This window comes from Macadamia integrifolia, chromosome 8 (assembly GCF_013358625.1).
Source record: "Macadamia integrifolia cultivar HAES 741 chromosome 8, SCU_Mint_v3, whole genome shotgun sequence".
NCBI lineage: Eukaryota > Viridiplantae > Streptophyta > Magnoliopsida > Proteales > Proteaceae > Macadamia > Macadamia integrifolia.
This window is the reverse complement of record NC_056564.1, coordinates 19,416,920-19,436,911: the sequence shown is the minus strand read 5'-3', so window position 1 is coordinate 19,436,911 and position 19,992 is coordinate 19,416,920. Positions and strand designations below refer to the sequence as shown.

The following is a 19,992-nucleotide window of genomic DNA, read 5'->3' as shown; positions in this document are numbered from 1 at the left end:
AATGTATTTGAGTTGCTAATATTAGGGAACAAAAAGTACAGCAATCTTTACCGGAAAAAACCAGAAAAAAAAAAAAAAAAAAAAAAGGCATTTTGAGAGGCAAAGGGTATGGTCCGGCTCGATATGATCAATCCAAATCGATATCAATATCGGTGCCAACAGTGCACTAAACCCTAAACCTCAAGACGAATTATAAATCAATGAAATTCTTCCCTAGTTACATGGGTCAAAGTGGCGTCTCTTGTTTCTCTGCAATTATCCCCTTCGCCGGAGCTTCGAAAACCTGGCCAGAACACCATGAAGGCATCAAGTGATCTGGAATCTACAGATTTTTGCTCAAGAGAACAACGTCCATAGATAGCAACTAAAATGAGCTTGAAGCTTCTGGTAGACAAGAGCAGTGTTGCTGCCGAAAATCTGTATGAGGCTGAGCGCCGATCCTGCACAAGCACAAAAGGCAGAGGCCTGGAGATGTCTCTGGGATTAATCCTCCGACGCCCAAGTTAGAGACCGACAGAACAATTTTTTCACTAGAGTAATGGTGTGTGTGTTGACTTACCTCTTCTCTCCTTTTGGTTTCCCTCTTATAGGGTTTAGGGTCTAGGGTTTAGGAAGCCCCCCTAGGATACGCCTTACCCCTTTCCCGAGTCCTACTCGGACACATCCTATCCCCCTCGTGGGGAATATTCCCTATCCGGGTATCTTCTCCTCATGCAGTTTGAAACCTTGCGGCCTCTATTGGTTGGGCGGCACGTGTTCTTGCTTTACTGGGTGACTAATTTGGCCGTATCAGCAGCCCCCTTACTTCTACTAGGAGGCTCTTTCAGTGGGAGTAACTACTTTCTTTCTCTTTTGCTTACCCCTTTGGCCTTCGATTTTGGCCTTCGTCTTGAAACCAAGACCTTCGGTAAGGTTTGCTAGACCAATCGAGGTTTTGACCTTCAATCAAGTCTGCTCGGCCTTGGCCTAAGCCCCAACCGAGGTTTTGACCTTCAGTTAGGTCATTGAAGACACTGTAATCATATGCAGCCACCCACAGAAACACTGGAATGTAATATTTTAGCATAGAAATAGTTACACAAACCAGTGCTTTCACACATACTCAACAGGCAAGAACAAAACCAAGCCAAGATGGCCTAATCTAACTTGTCTATGTCACCATTAGTCCCTCACTAGGTTTCCCAGGAGGTTTTATTTTATTTGACCACTTGGTCCAGTCATGTTAGAAAGTCACTGCTCTAGGTTTGGAAAGAAACAAATGCCAACCCAAAGCCACAATTCACCTCCAAAAACATCTTCTCAAACATTTAAGCCAATGGTGGATAAAGATAACATTGCCAATAAATGGGATCACTCTTCTCACAATATATTCATATCTACTTTTGACAAACAAATTCTAGTAGTTAATGGAAGACAATTTGAAGTTCATATCTTCATATAGCAGATCCGAATTTCATTTGCATTGTCAAGACTTGCGAAATTGTAATCATCAATTTTTTGGGGGAGCTTGTTTTGCCTACATTTTTTAAATTGTTAAAACATTCAAGTGCACCCAAAAAAGAATATTTTACATGCAAAAGGACCACCTCATAATTTGATACTTCCGCCTTGCAGTTACTCCTTTCTTTCCTGATAGTTTGATTGAAACTTGTGACATTTTAGACTGGAAGTCCAATAATTTAAGATAAAATTAAGCTTTGGCTAACAGATTAGATTCCATCTGGGATATGAAATTCCCACACTTCATTAGAATTCAGACTTCATAGATTTAGGTCGGTGTTAGAACTCCCATTTCTCATTGGAGATGGGTCTGAGATATTAAACAATCTAATTCTATGATGCTAGTTGCTTAACCTGATCAAGACATCCAACATAAAATTAGAGAAATCCTATCATCGTGGACCCTCAAGGATTCAAACAGCACATTAATTACTTCACAATTTAGCGTTTTTAGTCTCTCATACGAACACTAGGATAGCCTAGTGGTGGTAGCTTCGGATTGTGGAGCCGGCAACTAGGAGAGGAGGTCGTGAGGTCAAACCCTATCGTACTCATTGTGTGTGTGTGTGTGTGTGTGTGTATTTTCTTATTTATTCTGTACCCACCCGTGGGTTGTCCAGATGGTTAGGGCAAACTGGGGATTGTGTGGATTACTGTGCTACTCTCCCTGAGGATTAATCGATGTGCGCATAAGCTGGCCCGGACACCTTGATTAAAAAAAAAACAACTCTAGCTCCAGTACCTTCTTTTAGTTTATCTAAAACTAAGTGTCATTGTTATGCATCTCTACAACTTCTTTTAGTTTATCTAGATGTGTTCTAATGTGTAATAGAATCCAGGATGGAAACATGAATTCCTTTAGGAGCCAACAGTTGGAACCTGTCACAGGAATGACACTTAGACAGGAAACCCAGTACCTTCCCTAGCTCCATGTGTCCCCAATGATACATCACATGAAAGGGTACAACTAAGGAAAACAACTCTTCGTTCTGTCCACAAATATTTTTTTGCTAGATATCAAGCAAGTAATGAGCAACTTAACGTGGTTTTAAAATATTGCTTACAGCCATTATTCCATTATTGTTTACAATGGCATTTCGTTATAATTTAAAAAACATCAACTATTTTTGTCCAATTATATAGATAAACATCAAAGTACATAAAGTTCAAACAATAAAAAGAACTCAAAAAGATATTGGCAATGGCCGCTGTAATGATTTCTAAATAGTAGCAGTGTGGCTGCTCATTTCTGAACTATGGTTCTGACACATGCTAGAAATAAAGACAAAAAAAAAACAACTGCCAAAATATTTTATAATTTATACTAAATTAATTCACCTCAAAAAATGAGAATACACACCTGAGTCTTTTTTCCAGACTGTCAAGGACTTTATCCCAACTTTCCAAAGGGGCTCGTGTATCAGATGATAAAATTACCCAATATAGCCAATTCTGTTGTGTGGATGCCCAGCTAGAGTCGGACCACTTCTAAACAGTTACCTGAACCGCCAGCCAGCAGTCCTGTATCCAAAGCATAGGAAAGCATTGCACTCTAAAGAACAAGGCTAACACTTTAAGCAATCCATAAAAACCAAAAGTATATATAAATAAGAGGTTGTAAACAACTTGAGATAATCACCTTCAGTGGCCAAGGTTCAATGGAAGCAAAATATTAGTGTTGTCCTCATATACTACATATGTATACAGTATACCAACGATTAGGCTTTTTTCTTACTTTACCTAGTAAAGATATTTTATTAACAGGTATAAAGCTCTTTGTACCCTGGAGCCACTTCAACACTCTCCTATCTACCTCCCAACTTCCCTCCCGACCTGTCAAATATGATCTCATATGCCACACAAACAAAGAAACTAAGCCCCCAATTCACCAGTATTAAGTTTCCTTATGGATTGGGGTTCTATATAATTCAAGTATGAAAGGTTAGATGAATAAGGGAATTATGCAACATATACGAAAAGATGTACAGAAGTTACAACTTCTCTTTCCAGATCAAGATGTTTCTACTTTTCTACACTTTTAATTATTGATTTTTACATGTACTGTGGTCAAATCAGGCAAAAGATCAGTCTAAATGATCAAACCCAATGAAAGTAAAGGATCGAGATGAACACAGGAAGAGAGTCATATTTAGACCAACAATTGATTTCTTAGCCTTCTCCACTAAATTCTTTTCCTTTGTTGCCTTATGCACTCATCTCCCACTGTACATTTTTCAATTGGAACTCCACAGCTTCAGCTTCTTCTCTCATTTGCCTTGCATCCTCAATTGCTTGGAGGTGAGCCAAATGCTTCTTGCCAGTAAGATGCTGCTGCAAACAGTCCCAGTTCATGCAAGGCACGCCACAAAGTTCACACCAAAGTTGTTTCTTACCATTATCTTCACCATTCTTCTGACTCCCCTCCAACTCTTTAAGTTTGGCCTTGTGCTTACTGCCTTTAAAGTGCTGGTTAAGATTGAATAAACTTGAGCAGGGCACTTGGCATTTCTCGCAGGTAAAACTGAGTATTTTCTTTTGAAGGGGCTGGAGTGTGTAAAATGGTTTTGGTCGTGGAGGTGGCAAGCATCGCTGGTCTTTTCTTTTCACCCCAACAAGACTAGGATACTTAGATGCATCCTAGGATACAACAAAATAGTGTTTAGAAAGTGAAAAAAGGACCTCTGAATAACAATAACTCTTCAGAACCATATATATATATATTGAATGTGTAAAGAAAATGAGAATCCACCATTTTGCAATTTTAACATATAAGCCAGTGCTTTATATTTATGCACTATTCAAGCCACCAGAAAAGTTCAAAATAAACAGGCATCTTTTAAAGGGAAGCAGATAGGTTTGAAAACCATAACCAATCTGAAATTTATTGGGCAGCCTTGATTGTAGAAAATAAGACTCACCTTGAGCCATTTACTCAGTGCATTCATAAGACTTAGCTTAGATTAATGGCTCAACTTGAACCAAAGCCACAACAATAGAGATGGCTTAACTTAAGCCAAAGCCCCATGTCTCCTTCCGCCTTTTGAACTCTGAAACTCAACGAAGTTCCATAGTCAAACAAAGCAGCAGGCAGAACCCCTCTTAATGCCTCATCCCCCTCCACTGCAAGGTCCTGTCAACTCCATAAAACTGAAAAATTCCAAGAACCCAGAGAACAACACTTATTCATTTTCAGACAATGAATGCAAACCTTGACAATGAGATCAAGCAGCTTTTTGAGTGGGGCTTCAACATTTAAGGGTGTCCTTGTTGCTGAAGCAATCCTCTACGCGAACAGTTCGTGTTGGATTTCTCTAACTTAATCAGAGTTTCAGATCTGATTTCTTCTTCGTTTCAAAATTCATTTTGCTAAAACAGGGACTGCCAAAACCTTAAGCATCATTTGTAGGACTTTTGCAGTGAATTCTGGACCAGAAGCAAAAATTGAAGTCTGAAACCACTGGAGATCAACCTCTCTGACGATGAGTAGGATTGGATGAGGAGCTTCGTTCTGGTTCTAGAGAAGGAGACCAAAAACAGGAGAAGGCCAAGAAACTAAGTCATAGATCCTGTGGGTCTGGGGTTGGGGTGGGCGAATTGGTTGGTGCAGGCAGCAGACAGAGGAGGGGGTGGGGCAACGTCAGGAAGCAGCGGCAGGGAGAGGGGAGGGGAGCCAAAGCGAGGGAGTGAGAATAAAAGGAGAGAGGAGAGGGCAGAGGGGAGAGGGTGGGAGGATGAGGGAGGGGGACGGGAGCCAAAGCCGGAAAAGGAGAGTGCGTAGGGGATCGTTGGTGATAATTTGTAGCAAGCCCATAGGTAGAGGCAGGGGAGGGAGGGAGGCAGGGAGGAACAGGGAGGGAGACGCAGGGGAGGGGGCAAGGGCTAGGAAATTGCAGGGGTGTGCGGTGGGCAGGGGAGCAAGGGAGCAAGGGAGATGCAGGAGAAATAGAAGGAGAAGGTGAGAAGGAAATAGAGGGGGATTTGAAACAAACAACAACAATTCATCCTTATCTCAAATAAATGGGGCAAGCAACATGGATCCTTACCCTCCAGTCAGCTCAATTCAACGTCATACTTGATATAAGGCTTAAGCTATGCATGTCTTTCCTCACCATTTCTCCCAACGTCATTTAGGTTTGATAATATGTCAACTCAAATATGTTGAGTTAACTAAAGTTTGGTTACAAATTCTGATTGAAACCTACTTGGTTACAAATAGACTAACCTTATATATATATATATATATATATATGTATATAGGGTGGAGAGGAAAAGAAAAATTAGAAGAAACTGATGTCCTAGTTGTTTGCCATAGAAGACGATTTCTCACTTTACTAGAAAAATTTATTAGAAGGGTGCACACAATTTTCACAACTTTTATCTTGCATCTAGTTATACAAATCTAGCGTTTTCTAACATGAGATATGAGAAGAAAGACAACCATGAAGAAATAATAGGTGGCTCCAAGACAACAGTATTTTGCCAAAATTCATGCATTATCTTTACAGCTTCAAATCATACCTACAGGGGGGGGGGGCAATTTTAGAATTCAAAATCTGATCTTTATGGTAAATGGAAATAGCTCCAGATTATCCCATATACTCGTATAAAAATTAATCAAACCATTTCTAAATTAAGGCACATAATAATAAACACTGAGCACATAAATGAAACATGCTAAACTATAAAAGCTGCTCAGTAAGGACTCACCTTGGAAGGCACAAGGGCTTGTTCAGTTAGCAGGAGAGAGGGAGAGAGGGAGAGAGGGAGAGAGGGAGAGAGGGAGGGAGAGAGAGAGAGAGAGAGAAAACCAAAGTGTTGCGGTAAGAAATTGTCCTAGGTTACTTTTGCGTCCTGCACAAAGAAACAAACAGAAGAGAGTGAGCATCGAGCTAATCCGGCAAAAGACTGTCCGATGCTTAAGTTAGATCTCTCTGCAAACAGTAATTCCAATATGAATGGAAAAGTGTCGATCACCCGAGAGGATGACTTACCTATGTATTTATAGTTGAGGAATGGCAACAGTAGAGAGAGTCCCAATCTAGCACGCCTTCTAACACTTGTAGGAGTCCATACGTAGCAAAAGTTAAGTTAGGAGAGTGAATTAGGAGGACACCCTTACTATGTAAGCTCCACGTATTCCACGTCTCCTGGGAGATCTCCTTCCTCCTAGGGAGGATCTGGAGTTCTTTTAAGAATCCTTTCTGATTAGGACAGGTATGACCCTTACTTGGAAGTTACGTAGTGGATTAGGAATGTGAAAGGGCACATTTCGTTGAGGAATCCCACAAGCATCGAGTGCCAAGCGACGATCCGGTAGCTTGATTGCCAACTACTTATCCGAACAACCTGGATTTAGTGACAATTGCCAAGCTAGTCACCTTTAGCGCCTAATGGCGCATCACTCGTTGGACTGGCGGACTCGTGGCTTTAGGATAGCCACTCAATTGTGGTTTTGATATTATCCCGAGCTACCAGTAGTAGCTAGGACGTGGCATGGCTGCTCACGTGCCGTCGCTCCTCTTGCGCTAGCCTAGACAAGTCACTCGGTAACTAGTCCCTTCACCGATGTCAGTCAGCCAAACCATACCCGAACTAGATAATGGTCCCCGACCGAGGATGTGGCTCGGTCGGGACTAGGCCGACCATCTGGGTCTAAACTAGAGCCGTCGGTGCTTGCTCAAGCCGCACTACTCGATCCGTGTGGTATGCTCCCAATGGTAAGTGTATTTTGGCATATCAGATTGAAAGAGCAAGAGAAGAAACAACGCCTGATCTACTATATCAACGATATTCTCCTAGATGCTGAAACAAGATACCCAAGCCCGGAGAAGCTAACGTTCGCCCTAGTTGTTACTGTACGAAAGTTGAGACCATATTTCCAAGCTCACCCAATTGCGACGGTACTTACCTATTGGCCACATAAGAAGATACTGCATAAGCCGAGCATTTCAAGAAGGCTCGTCAGTTGGTCGGTTGAATTGAGCAAGTGGGGGAGCTTTGATCCACTTCCTGAGTGAGCAGCCATCCTGAAGCCACGAGTCCAACGAGTGATTCGCCATCAGGCACTCGAGGTGAGTAACTCGACATTTGTTACTAAATCCAGGCCGTTCGAATAAGCAAATTGGCAACCAAGCGACCGGATCCAGGTTGCTTAGCACTCGATGATTGTGGGATTCCTCAACGGAATGCACCCCTCACATTCCTAATCAACTTAACTTCCAAGCATAGGTCAGACTTGTCTTAATCATAAAGGATTCTTCAAAGAACTCCAAATTCTCCCTAGGAGGAAGAAAATCTCCTTGACTACGCAAAATATGTCGAGCTTTTATAGCAAGGACATCCTCCCAATTCACTCTCCTAATGTAACTCTTGCAATGTATGGACTCCTACCAACGCTAGGAGGCATGCCAAATTGGGACTTTCTATTGCCGCCATTCCTCAACTATAAATGCCCATGTAAGTCACCCTTTCTGGGGATCAACACGTTTCCATTCTTACTGGAATTATTGTTTGTAGAGAGATCTAAATTAGGCATCGGAGAGTCCACCGGATCAGCCCGATGCTCACTCTCTTGTGTTTGTACCACTGTGCAGGATGCGAAAGCAGCCTAGAATGATTTCTTGCCTCAATACAAAGGAATGAGCAATGAGGACATAAATAAAACATGTTAAGCATGCAAAATGAAACAGCCTAGACTTTACAAGTGGTCCATGACACAGCGAGGGCTCACCTGGAAACGCAAAGGGTATTGCTTAGAGTTACTTGGAGTCTGGAAACTCAACCCCTCCATTTTCCTTCGATATGCTAGCTCCCTCTTCATTGCAAGCTCAATTGACATGATTTTCTTTGTCAGCTCTGTACTGCATGAGGGATGATCTAGCAACGGTGGACCAATAGTAGTGGGTCCTGCAACAGGGAGCTGCATATGATCAGACAGCATTTTTTTTTTCTTTTTTTTTAAATCCTCCTAGCAAAAAACACAGATAACCTCAAATGGAAGGAAGCTGCATTGAAAACCATAAGTGGAACAAATATTCGCAACCATTTCCATGGATCTCATGGTTGATAGAGTACATCCACCACATATTGGTGAGGTGGCCATCCGGATAATGAGGAGCCCTACCTGAGTTTTAGATATGACACTAAAATCACCAAATCATACATTTCATACCATCATCAGACAATCTGGTGGGGAGAACATTTCTGCAATTCATTATTTTGGCACCCATTTACACCAGAAACACTAAAATTAAACTACCGTAACATAATGTAACAATATAATCAAACAAAAGAGAGGTTCAAGACAAAAATGTTGATTACTGAAGCTATGAACTCTACAGGCACCAGAAAATCAGTGCTTTAGCTCCAAGAATCAGAACGAAATCAGGAAGGAGTTTACTGCACCACACTGGATCAATTAATTAAGTACCCTAGGAGACGGAACTCTAGATCATTGTATAAATGGGTAAAGAGCGAAGAAAATCGATGGAGTATCAGGGTGAGGGCTCACCTTCCAAGCATTGAGCAGTAATGAGACAATTTCCGTTGGATAAGCTCGAATTAGTCCCACCTCTTGCTATATAACCCGTTCTGGAATCCATTAACGCCTTGACTGGGGCTCAAGAAGCTGAATCCTCTTGCTTGTTCTCCTCAATGTTTGATAAGAAACCCTATACCTTATTCTCAGGCCATTCCAAACGCAGAACAGATGAAACCAGTCACCCCCACCCCAATTCGTACAACAATCCCACCCCCATCAAGTTCCTTAAAAGCAAACGGGGCCACAGAGATCGAGAGAGAGAGGGAGAGAGCAGAAGGGGAAAGGAATGGCTTCAAGCCTTCAAGTTGGGTAGCGAAAAAAAGCTTCAAGCCTTCTAGTCCCCACTCCAAGTGGCGAGTGGAGAAAGAGTGTGTCAGTAGTGGTCAGCGGAAAGTGGAAACCGAGCAAGTTAATCAACGGATTACTCCCAAACGTTGTGATCCGTTTGATAATGTTTCAAGAAACGCACTTGATAAAATTGTTTCGTTTTATTTATTTTTAAAAATATAAATTAAAATTTTTATTTGTTTCATCATTTTTAAAAATGATCCGTGATCATTCTTTCACTAGTCACTATCAACTTTCAAAAACATGACTTATTAAACACTTTTAATTTCATTTCTATTTCTAAAAACGAAAATTTATATTTCTGTCGTTTCTTGAAACAGAAATGACAGAAACATTATCAAACAGGCTCTTAGTTTATGTGCATATGGTGTGGTCCAGCGCATCATAATGAGAATATTTTGGCGATTAGAATAACGACATGAGTGAATTGGTTGTCTATTAACGGCATAATATTTGGATGATTTTGCCCCTCAATATTTCAAGGGCGTGTTTTTTATGAGCCAAAAGAGCACTCTTCCTATTGTAAGGAATTTTTTGGGGGACATTACCAAAAAAAAAAATTTTGGGGAGATAATTGTGTGGCGAAAGGAAGTTGATAACACGGGAAAAAACAAATAATGATGAAAGACAAAAATAATAATAATTTCCAGGGAGAAGGAGGATATGATTCTGAACGACCTATATGCCTAAATGTATATTTGGCAAGGTTTTAAAACTTGAAATTGGGTATTAAATGGGTCTCAATCAAAATTAGCCAAATCTAACTTGGCCCAACTCATTAAGCTCAGAATTGTTGAAATGAGTTCAACCGAAATTAATCTCATTTTTTTTATCTCTTTTGTCAAGACAAAGGTTTATTGAAAGAAAGATGCCTAAGGGAATCTCCTGCGATCAACAAGGGAGGGATTTCCAATAAAAAGGGGGGGAGGGGGGAGGGGGGAGGGGGGGAGGGAGGTGGATGTAACCACCATATATTGCATAGCCTAAGCTTTGCAGCTTTGGAGGCCAAGAAATCAATCAGAGAATTAAGATCTCTTCTGATGTAGTGAAACAAAACCAACACGAAGGACCTGGATAGATGAATGATATCCTTTGTGAGAGACGATGCCGCCCAGTTTAGGGATAATGACAACCCATTCAAAGCTACAATCTGCAATCGGACTTGATGACAATCCTTCGCAAGCTAAGGCTCCGAGCCAAGAGCATCCCGTCATGGATTGCCTCCAATTCAGTTGCAGATGCCGGAAAGGAGTAACCCCAAAAGCTTCTTGCAGCCACAAAAAGACCTCCTGGGTCCCAAAGAATGGCACCCCTACCACCGATGTAAGAGGTCTAATCACGAATCGTCAGTGAAGATGGTGTGTATTGTATTGGTGATTTCAGGGAGGGAGGTGATGGGTTGCTACAAAGGGGACTGATTGTTGTGTTGAGGTGGGTGCTGATGTTGACATGTAGAGATCATATCCGTGAAGGCAGCATAAGTTGAAGATATGGAGGAATGGTGGAATTCAAATACGGCGCGGTTCCTTGTTTTCCAAATCTTTCAAAGGATGGAGCTCCAAACAAAGACCATGTTGGATAAGAGGTGACGCCCTTCGAGCCTGGAGTGGATGAAGTCATACTAGTTAGGATTGTGTTGCCTTGGAAGTCTACATCGATGCGAAGAGCTACAACTCCAATCCACTTGTATCAAATATGAATACACGTCAATCTACTTCACCAGTCTCCTCCATATGAGGAGGATACAACGCATATTTGATATCAAATTCAATAGAGATTCCAAATTTTCAACCTCCCTAGATGTTTTATCACCAAACTTAAATTAGTTGATGGCAATATATGTTGCGAATTCCCACTTCCCATTGGGTTATATCCTAGTATCAAAGTTGCCTTCACAATACAAGTGAGATCTCATCTATATCAATTTTATGGTGCCAAGAATTATTAAATATTTCGTTATAATTAGCTAAGGCAATTTTGCTTTTCACCATAAACTATTTTGCGTGTGTGTAGGAATTATTTGCTTCTATGAGAATTTACTAGTACTCATCACGAAAGAAAAAGATGTACCAGTCAATGGCAAAGTATTCTAAGGTACCGTTTGATAACGTTTTTACTGTTTATATGTCTAGAAACAATAGAAACGGCTTTTCACGTTTTCAAAAACAAAAACGGATTTTTTAGTGTTTGATAAACCTATTACTCGAAACGTTTTTTGCAGACATAATGCCACTAAAAAACCCAATAGTATTATCGAATGCCCAAAAAGGAGAGATGGTTCGGTTGCCTCTTTTAGGTTTAAGTAGTTGAGAGATTTATTGGATACAATAGCCTTTTTTTTCTCTCAAATTCATTTATAGAAATGACAAAACAAGTCTCGACTTGTTTCATTAGAGTCGCTTCTAGAATTGTAAATAGGCGTAAATTTTGATTTATGTTTCTAGAAATGGGTGAAACTGACCAACTTTATCAAAAGCTTTTTAAACTGTTTTTCCATTTATGGGAACAAGAAAATATAGAAACAGTAGAAATGGAGCGTTATCAAATGGTGCCTAACTTGCTAGATGGACTAAGTATTCGACTATAATCAATTCACTTCAATGGAAAGAAAAGAAAAAAAAAAACAGTCGTTGCTCAAGAGAGAGAGGGGTCTATGAGCAAAATTTCTCACATTTTATTTTGTGTGTGTTTGTCTTTTTGAATGGAATATTAATTCAATTATTAGTCAATGGCAGAGTATTCTAACTTGAATTTACCCAAAAAAAAAAAAAAGTATTCTAATTTGCTAGATGGACAAAGTCCTTCAACCATAAACAATCATTGCAATCCACCAACGGCAAAAAGCAATCATTGGTCAGTATGAGAGAGAGAGGGGTCTATAAGCATAATTTCGCACATTTTATTGTGTGTTAATTTTAGAAATTAATGGAATATTTTAATTTCTTTGTATCATAACAAATTTTTATTTCTATTTGTAAGCGAAAAAGAAATTAAAGTAAATTAAATAAATATTTAAGTCATCATGAATTTGTAGACAATTTCATGGTCTCCAGTGGCACAATTTTGGGATGGTGTAGCAGATTCATTACCATAATCACCTTTTTTCTTGGCAACCTTCACCAACATTCCCAAAACCTCTTTCATATTTGGTCCAGCCTGTGGAGCCTCCGTAGTACACTGCTAGCCGACGAGTAGCAACTCACACATCTCCTCTGCCCCCATCAAGAAGCCCAGAGCCTAAAAATGCCACTGGAACCATTGCCCAGCCTAGCCCATGCCTATGTCTTCCATCCCCAATAAATTAAAGCACCGTTTGACAACGTTCTGTTTCTGTTGTTTCTATGTTTTCTTGTTCCCAGAAACGGAGAAACGGCATATATAGCGTTTGATAAAGTCGTTCCGTTTATCTTGTTTTTAGAAATATAAATCAAAATTTATACCAATTTCTATTTCTAGAAACGCAAGTGACGAAACAAACTATACATGTTTTGTCGTTTCTAAAAACAACTTTAGACAACAACCATTGTACAAAAGCCCGATAAAAATTCCCACTTCCCAAAAGCAGTGAAAGAAGGACTGAAGGCCATATTTTTTAGCAGTGGAAAGGACCATTGAATCCCACCACCGAAGGCTGCCTTCCTTCTTCCCCTTTCACTCTGATCCTCATCCTCCTCTCTTCTATAATCTCCACAACCGAAACGACAGGAATGACTGAAACCAATGAAAGAAAAGGGATAGCTAGTTCCCTCTCTCACTCTCGCTCCCACGATTGAGAAAGAAAAGAAAAATGTAGAGCTCAAAAGGTAATATCAAACTCCAAAAAACGATTTAAGAAATAGGTTTATCAAACACCCAAAAATCTGTTTCTATTCCAAAAAATGTGAAAAGTTGTTCCTGCTATTTCTGGACACAGAAACGATAGAAACATTGTCAAACGGTGCCTAAGCATCCCTAAGCAATCTCCCCTCCATCAAGTGTCCTCCCCCTATCGCCAACTCCATTGCCAAAACCTCAAAAATATACGCGTCTACACATACTCTGGTGCCACATATCCAACCATCGTGTTGACATGGCTCTAGCTGACATCCACCACCCTAGCCAGCCCAAAATCAGTAACATGTGCCCTCCCTCCCTTGTCTAGTAACACAATGCTAACTTTCACATCCCTGTGCATGATAGTAGGAAGCACTCGTGGTGGCATTCGACTCATCTCCAATTCTTAATCGATGATAGTATCAACAATCTTCTGAAATCACCATTTTTTGGATCTTTCGTCCAGCACAGGTCAACACTTACAGATGTTCATATCAAATTCCTTACTGTTACATGATCCTTAGTTGAAATCCAAGCTCATAGGTTGCGGAGTTCAGTACAAGAGGCGAAATCCAACGGAAGTTGACCGGAGAGTGAATTGAAACATAAGCTAAGGATTCGGAGTGAATGTGTGAAAATGATTTGGATCGTCCCATTGGTAAGGTCATACATTCTAACAACCATTAGTGGAGGAGTGTAGATCATTACCTGAAACTCCACAAGTGCAAAGCCTTCACGCGATCTTAGCCTTTTCACAATAAGTCATTCCCACACAAACAATTTTGCTCTCCCTTTGAGCCCAATCTCCTTCACAATAGTCAGGGTTTACACACAAACTTTAATTACTACTCAATCACTAGTGTAGAGTGCAAAAACAAGAGAGAGGGAGAGGAACACGGCTTTTTAAAGGAGGAGAAAATAGAATCAGATACTTACTTTGTTTTTTAAAATTTTTATATATCTTTAACCAAAATTCATATTAGTTAGTTATAGATAAACCCTATTAATTCATAACTAACTCATACTTTAGTTAGGATTTTATTTTGATTCGTTTACGACAACGATTAATTACCTTATTACATTTTTACTATATTGTCACATCATTGTATGGTGGGTAAGAAAGTCCGATAATAAATTCTATTTGTAATGTTTGTTTAGTAACATGCGCACCCATATTCTATTATAAGATATATATCTTGCTGTAAGAAAAAAAAAATTAAAGGGACAAAACTACCCCTAGGTTCAATTCATTTTTTTCTTTCTGTTTTACCCTTTATTTTTACTGATCCACCCATACGGTCAAAACCGATATTGATTAGGTCAGGGTGATCTGATGAATCTGACCCGACCCGATTCCTCAAACCATGTTCTGATTCTTCTGAATCGTGGATTCTTCATAATATGAGTCCCGGGGAAAACCCATATGGGTATTTTGAGAGGCACAACGGTTTCGATCCGGGGGCATCGACATCAGTATTGCAGGGTCGCTGACAGTGTGCACCAAAACCCTAAACGTATTATATGATATCATTGAAATTTTCCCCTACTTATGTGGGTCATAGGGGCGTCTCTGCAACTTTCCCTTCGTCGCCATCGCCGGATCATCGAAACACATTATCTGATAGAAAAACCTGACTAGAATTCCTGCTCTGATAGATGGCGACTAAAATGACCTTAAGGCTTCTGGTGGACAAGAACAGAAACAAGGTCCTCTTCGCAGAATCAGGAAAGGACTTCGTGGATTTCCTCTTCAGCCTCATGACCTTGCCTGTTGGCACCATAATGAGACTCCTTACCCCAACTCAAAACTACGACTGGCTGCGTCGGCAATCTCTATTCCAGCATGGAGAATCTGGACAACCTTTACATCCAACCAAAAGTAAATAAATCCCTGCTTTTGGAGCCCAAGATTGGTTCTAGCGGTAATAAAATGCAAATGCTGCTTGAAGGCAATGGGAAGTCGGAGTAAACAACCGATTACGCCGACCTATTATAGGTGTAATTGGTACATGGAATGTCTGGATTACGTGACCAATGTGATGGGGGCCAAGTGTGGTTATTGTCAACAGGGAATGACGTATAAGTTGGGTTCCATTAAGGGAGACAGCTCTACAAACGCGAATGGTGGTGGTGGGAGTGCTGTTGGAGGAAGAACAGGGAGTGGAGGGCATGTGAAGGGGGTGGTAACTTACATGATTACTGATGATTTGGAGGTGAAACCAATGTCTACCATCTCTGGTATTACCTTTCTTAATAGGTATGCTGTTAAAGATATCGGAGCCTTGGAGGATGGGGTCATTCATTTGGGCACGAAAGAGGTATTTGATATTCTCTCTGCAAGTTTGCATCTTCCTCCCTTCTCAATTGAGCATGGCCAATGTATTACTCTACAGCTTTCTCTCTCTCTCTCTCTCTCTAAATTTGTGGTTTATTGTGTGAATTGAACAGGGTTTGAATTTGTTAAGGGCATCATTGCAGTCAAAGTCCGTTCTTACGGAGGTCTTCCTTAAGAAGGGGATTAAGTTTGAACCATCTTCTTCTTCTTCTTCACCACCGAAGACTTGCCCGACACAGTGACTTGTGTCTTCAGGTTGGCTTAAACCCTTTTAGTTTCTGAGTTGTGGCTGTAATTATTGTTATGTTACTTTCTTGGCAATGGACCTAATTGGTTTTAATTCATCATGTTGCCGAAGATTTTCGCCATCAACAGAAATAGTTACAGAGCTTAAAAATACCTTGGCATATCCATCTGGGGGAATAAAATTGTTACCAGACGGAGCCTATTAACTAACAGGTGAGGGGGAGATCGTGGAAAGAGGCAGAGTGGGAAAGAAGGAAAGTAGAAGAAGAGAGTTGTGTGTCTAGGAGAGAGAAGTGGGCGAGGGCGGAATCGTAGAGATCACCGAGAGAGGGGGAGAGAATTTCGGGGAGAGGAGGAAATTGAAGAGAGATGGAGATAAGGAAATCGTGGAGAATTTGAGAGAGAGATCGCTCTCTGGTGACTAATAGCACGCTATACCAATGTAGATGTTTGGAGATTTTTTATTTTATTATTATTTTATTTTTTTAATTTATTTATTTGGAGAATGTCTTACTTTTTGGTAAAGGACGAAAGATATCATCCGGGTTTGGGACCCACATGATCAGAATAAAAGAGATATTCTTCTCAATTAAAAAGGGCATATTAAATATGCACAATAGGTTTCCAAAAAGGGCAAAAGAAAAATATGCACAAGGGCCACGGGGTGCATGCTGCCATTTTAGTAAAGGTCAAAAGTCAAACGAAAATTCACCTTGTTTGACACTAGCGTCGGTTGGAGTAACTCAAGAAAAAACAAAAGAAACGACAAAGAATGAGACGGGAGAGGATCAATACTCCATTGGGTCTGCATTTCTTCCATTGTCTTCCTTTTATCAAGCCCATTCCTTTGCTTCTACCGGGGCAACATGGGTATGTTGTTGGATGTGTTTTTAAGAGATTCGATATAATCACATGGGTCAGGATTACAATGATTTTTTTTTTTTTAAATTCCATTGAAAAAAAAATTACAATTCATTGATTCTAGGTCATAATTACCCAATGTTAGAAAATGATTCCTTAATTCTACCAAACCAGAGGAGAAGTGATTCCTTGAATTTTGTGAGTTTTGACCTTTGAAATTTTAATGAAAATAAAATAAGTTCAAAGGATGAATTGTATGGGGCGAAAAAAAAAAGATAGTTCTTGATTCCTATCTATAAAATATACCTTATTACAAAATGAATGCAATTATTTGAAACTGGAGGATTTGACTGGGATAGGCCCAGTTCAGCCAGATTACTTAGCCTAGAATCTAGATCCAGCCTGATTTCAAGTTTGAAAGTCGTTGCCCAAGGTGTCGAGCCAGTCTTGTGAGTTAAAAATCTTAGCTCAGGTCCTGTTTGGGCTCAAATTTACGAGGCCAAAGTTGCCCCCCTATTTGCTCCCATTTGATGTTGATCTCTATATCATTTCATTCAGGGCGTTTCATTTCTGGCAGCAGAGACCAAAACGTTATCCTTAACAATACTCATCTCTTTTGTTTTTTGGTAGAAACCAATATTCATCTTTTCGGTGCATTTAAACCAACTATGCTGCCGACATAGGATCTAGGTAGGATTTTCAATGTGCATCATAAAACTGAGATTAAGCCAAGTATATAGGCCACATGGCAATTTAATAGCATTTGATAATTTAAAAAAAAAATACCTTCTTTTAAACAGTATTAAGCTGCCTACAATGAGATCTAAGTCGGATTTTCAAAGTGCATCATAAAATTGATGTAAGGCTAAGTATATTGGCCATGTGGCAATTTCATAACATACCTACAAAAATGCCATCTTTAACCGATTCATTTTTTACATATTAAGTTCTACGGTGCAGGTTTGATTCGGCAGCCCGTGCCCCCATGAGCCTTAGCTTTTCAGCCCATGGGCTGGACTGGGCCAGGGGATGAGATTTCCAGGCCTAGAGTAGGGCCAGCTAAACCTTGGCTAAGGATTGGGTAATATCATGTATGGTAAAAAAAAAAAGGGATAGCTTGGGCATGCCTAGCCCAAAAATGACAAAGCTACCAAGGCCAATCAGGGCAAATGAGGATCAATGAGGGGTAAGTAAAGCTATGGGGACCTAAGGTCCCAAACACGCTTGTTGCATCCGTAATAAGTCCTTATAACTCTTTGAAAATTGAGAAATCATAAGTGGAACAAGATACTTTTGTCCATCTTTTACGGAAGGGGAAAGAAAGTCGTTTTAACAGAAGAAACAAAGCAAGGATTTCTTTTTTTGATATGCAAAATCACAGCTTACGAGGACAATTTCCCGGCACCGTTGGAGGAGTGTTCGCACTCCATCATAGGATATTAATTACCCCCCTACGGTACGGGGGAACACTCCTCCCACACTACTCTCGATGTCCATCCCAATCAATCATCAATGAAATTCTTCTTTCATCATGGGTGAAGAGAAATTCAATTATTTAATTAATTGAAAAAAATTAATAAAAAAATAAGAAAAATAAAATCTATGAACAATTTAGCGAATAAAATGCCTTGGGACTTAAAAGTACAATAATTCATACAAAAGATGAAAATTAATTAATTTTTTTATTAAAAAAGGTAAAATTATTAAAAAGTAGCAAACTTTGATGTGATGGCGGTAAAAGTGGAATCCGATTAAAGATTCAAAGAAAAAGTCTAATAGAATAGACAATAAATAAAGAAAATGTTCAAGTGAGAGAATTGTCCTTCTCCTGCAAAAAACAAAACCTCCACAGCCTAAGGGTGTTAATCAAGGGTGTTAATCGGTTCGATTTTGATTTAAATGGTGCAGATCGATTTGGTTTATATTTATTTGACTAAAACCATAACAACCCCATTTACTAAACGGTTCTCCTTTCTGAAACCATGACCATTTAGTAAATGGTTTCGGTTTCCACGGTTTCTAAACGGTATCGGTTTCATGGTTTTAAACGGTTTCGATTTCGATTTATTCCATACGGTTTGTAAAACGGTTCATAATCAGTTTGTTATAACTTGCAATCATCTCTAAACTGAAGATCATAAGACTATCAAAAAATAATTGACAACCACAAATATGAGATTCTATATTAACGATGGTATGTCTTAATTTGATAATCTAGTGATATTTCTTTGTATGACCATTCTCAAACATTTAAAACTAATATCATACAACATCCAAATCTAGCCTTCTACAATACAAAATATTAAAATGACAGGTGGTTCAGCCAAAACACCCCATCTATGATAACATAATAACATAGTAACATAAATGGATTACAAGTTCATGAACTAAAGCCTAAACTTGAACTGAATTGCAATAAATCATACCAAAGCAGGATGAACACTTAATTTAATTGTTAATTGTTATACAGATTAATCGGATCGGTTTAATCGGTTTTAAACGGTTTTAATTCGGTTTGAAACCAACGGTTTCAATTCGGTTTGAAATCAACGGTTTCAACTCGGTTTGAAACCAACGGTTTCCACGGTTAAAACCAACCCAACCCATTTAGCTAATCGGCTTGAAACTTGAAATCATAACCGCACCATTTACTAAATGATTTTACGATTTCGGTGTAAACAGATCAGTTTGATTTCGATAAATCGTTTCGATTACAAAGTCACGTCCTTACCTCAGCCTCAAGAACTGTTTTATTTCTTCTTAAGCTTGCCTATCATTATTTCCTTATTCAACAGCATAATATTATATGTATAAAAGAAAAAGAGAAAAAAAAAAAAAAGGGAACTTCACTAAAAATTCAGACTACATACATCTACAAAATGAAGATGCATTTTGTGAATTTGTCTTCTCGCTAGCAACTGTCTAGCGTATTAATCTTGAAAACATTATGTGCATCATACCTCCAAAGTTAAATATTATATGCCACTTGTTATCATCCTATATACCATTGATCTGTATCAGCATCGGTCAAAACAGATATTGATCTCGATGTCAAGTACTAAATTTATACTATAGACTTCAAAATAAGTTGACAACCGACATGTGGAGAAAAAAATTGATTGATTTATTTTTTTTTTATTATTATTTGTTTAAAACTAAGAAGAAAATTGATAGATAATAATTAGGAAAAAAGAAAACCCTCAGAGTAGAGTCCCAGGACCGCAGTCGTTGCGATTGAAGAATTAGAAAATGAAAAGCCAATGACTAGCGAAAGTTGGAAAAAGCTAAAGAAAGAGTGGACAAGACTGCTTTCAGTAAAATTCTTGAGTCAACGAAAAAAAAAAAAAAC

At 39.4% G+C, this 19,992-nt stretch overlaps 1 protein-coding gene across 2 annotated transcripts; it reads right to left on the bottom strand.

The window, feature by feature from the left end:
* Positions 1-3,399: 3,399 nt before the first annotated feature.
* LOC122087021 lies at positions 3,400-9,402 on the bottom strand. Of its 2 annotated transcripts, XR_006142630.1 has the most exons (4): positions 9,011-9,402; positions 8,231-8,406; positions 6,208-6,351; positions 3,400-4,137 (listed from the first exon to the last, which is right to left on the bottom strand). XR_006142630.1 is itself a non-coding variant. In XM_042655980.1 (3 exons), exons 1-3 carry the CDS (start codon positions 9,099-9,101, stop codon positions 3,706-3,708), a joined length of 699 nt encoding a protein of 232 aa, XP_042511914.1. In that variant the 5' UTR covers positions 9,102-9,380; the 3' UTR covers positions 3,400-3,705. The 2 variants fall into 2 exon arrangements, 1 of the variants encoding a protein (XP_042511914.1); XM_042655980.1 differs by lacking the exon at positions 6,208-6,351 and having other exon boundaries at positions 9,011-9,380.
* Positions 9,403-19,992: the final 10,590 nt, after the last annotated feature.

Coding starts and splice junctions, on each gene's coding strand:
- LOC122087021 (XM_042655980.1), bottom strand. CDS start 9,101: ATGGATTCCAGAACGGGTTATATAGCAAGAGGTGGGACTAATTCGAGC. Junction 8,407..9,010: donor TACTGCTCAATGCTTGGAAG/GTGAGCCCTCAC, acceptor TCCCTGTTGCAG/GACCCACTACTATTGGTCCA. Junction 4,138..8,230: donor AATACCCTTTGCGTTTCCAG/GTGAGCCCTCGC, acceptor GTTGTATCCTAG/GATGCATCTAAGTATCCTAG.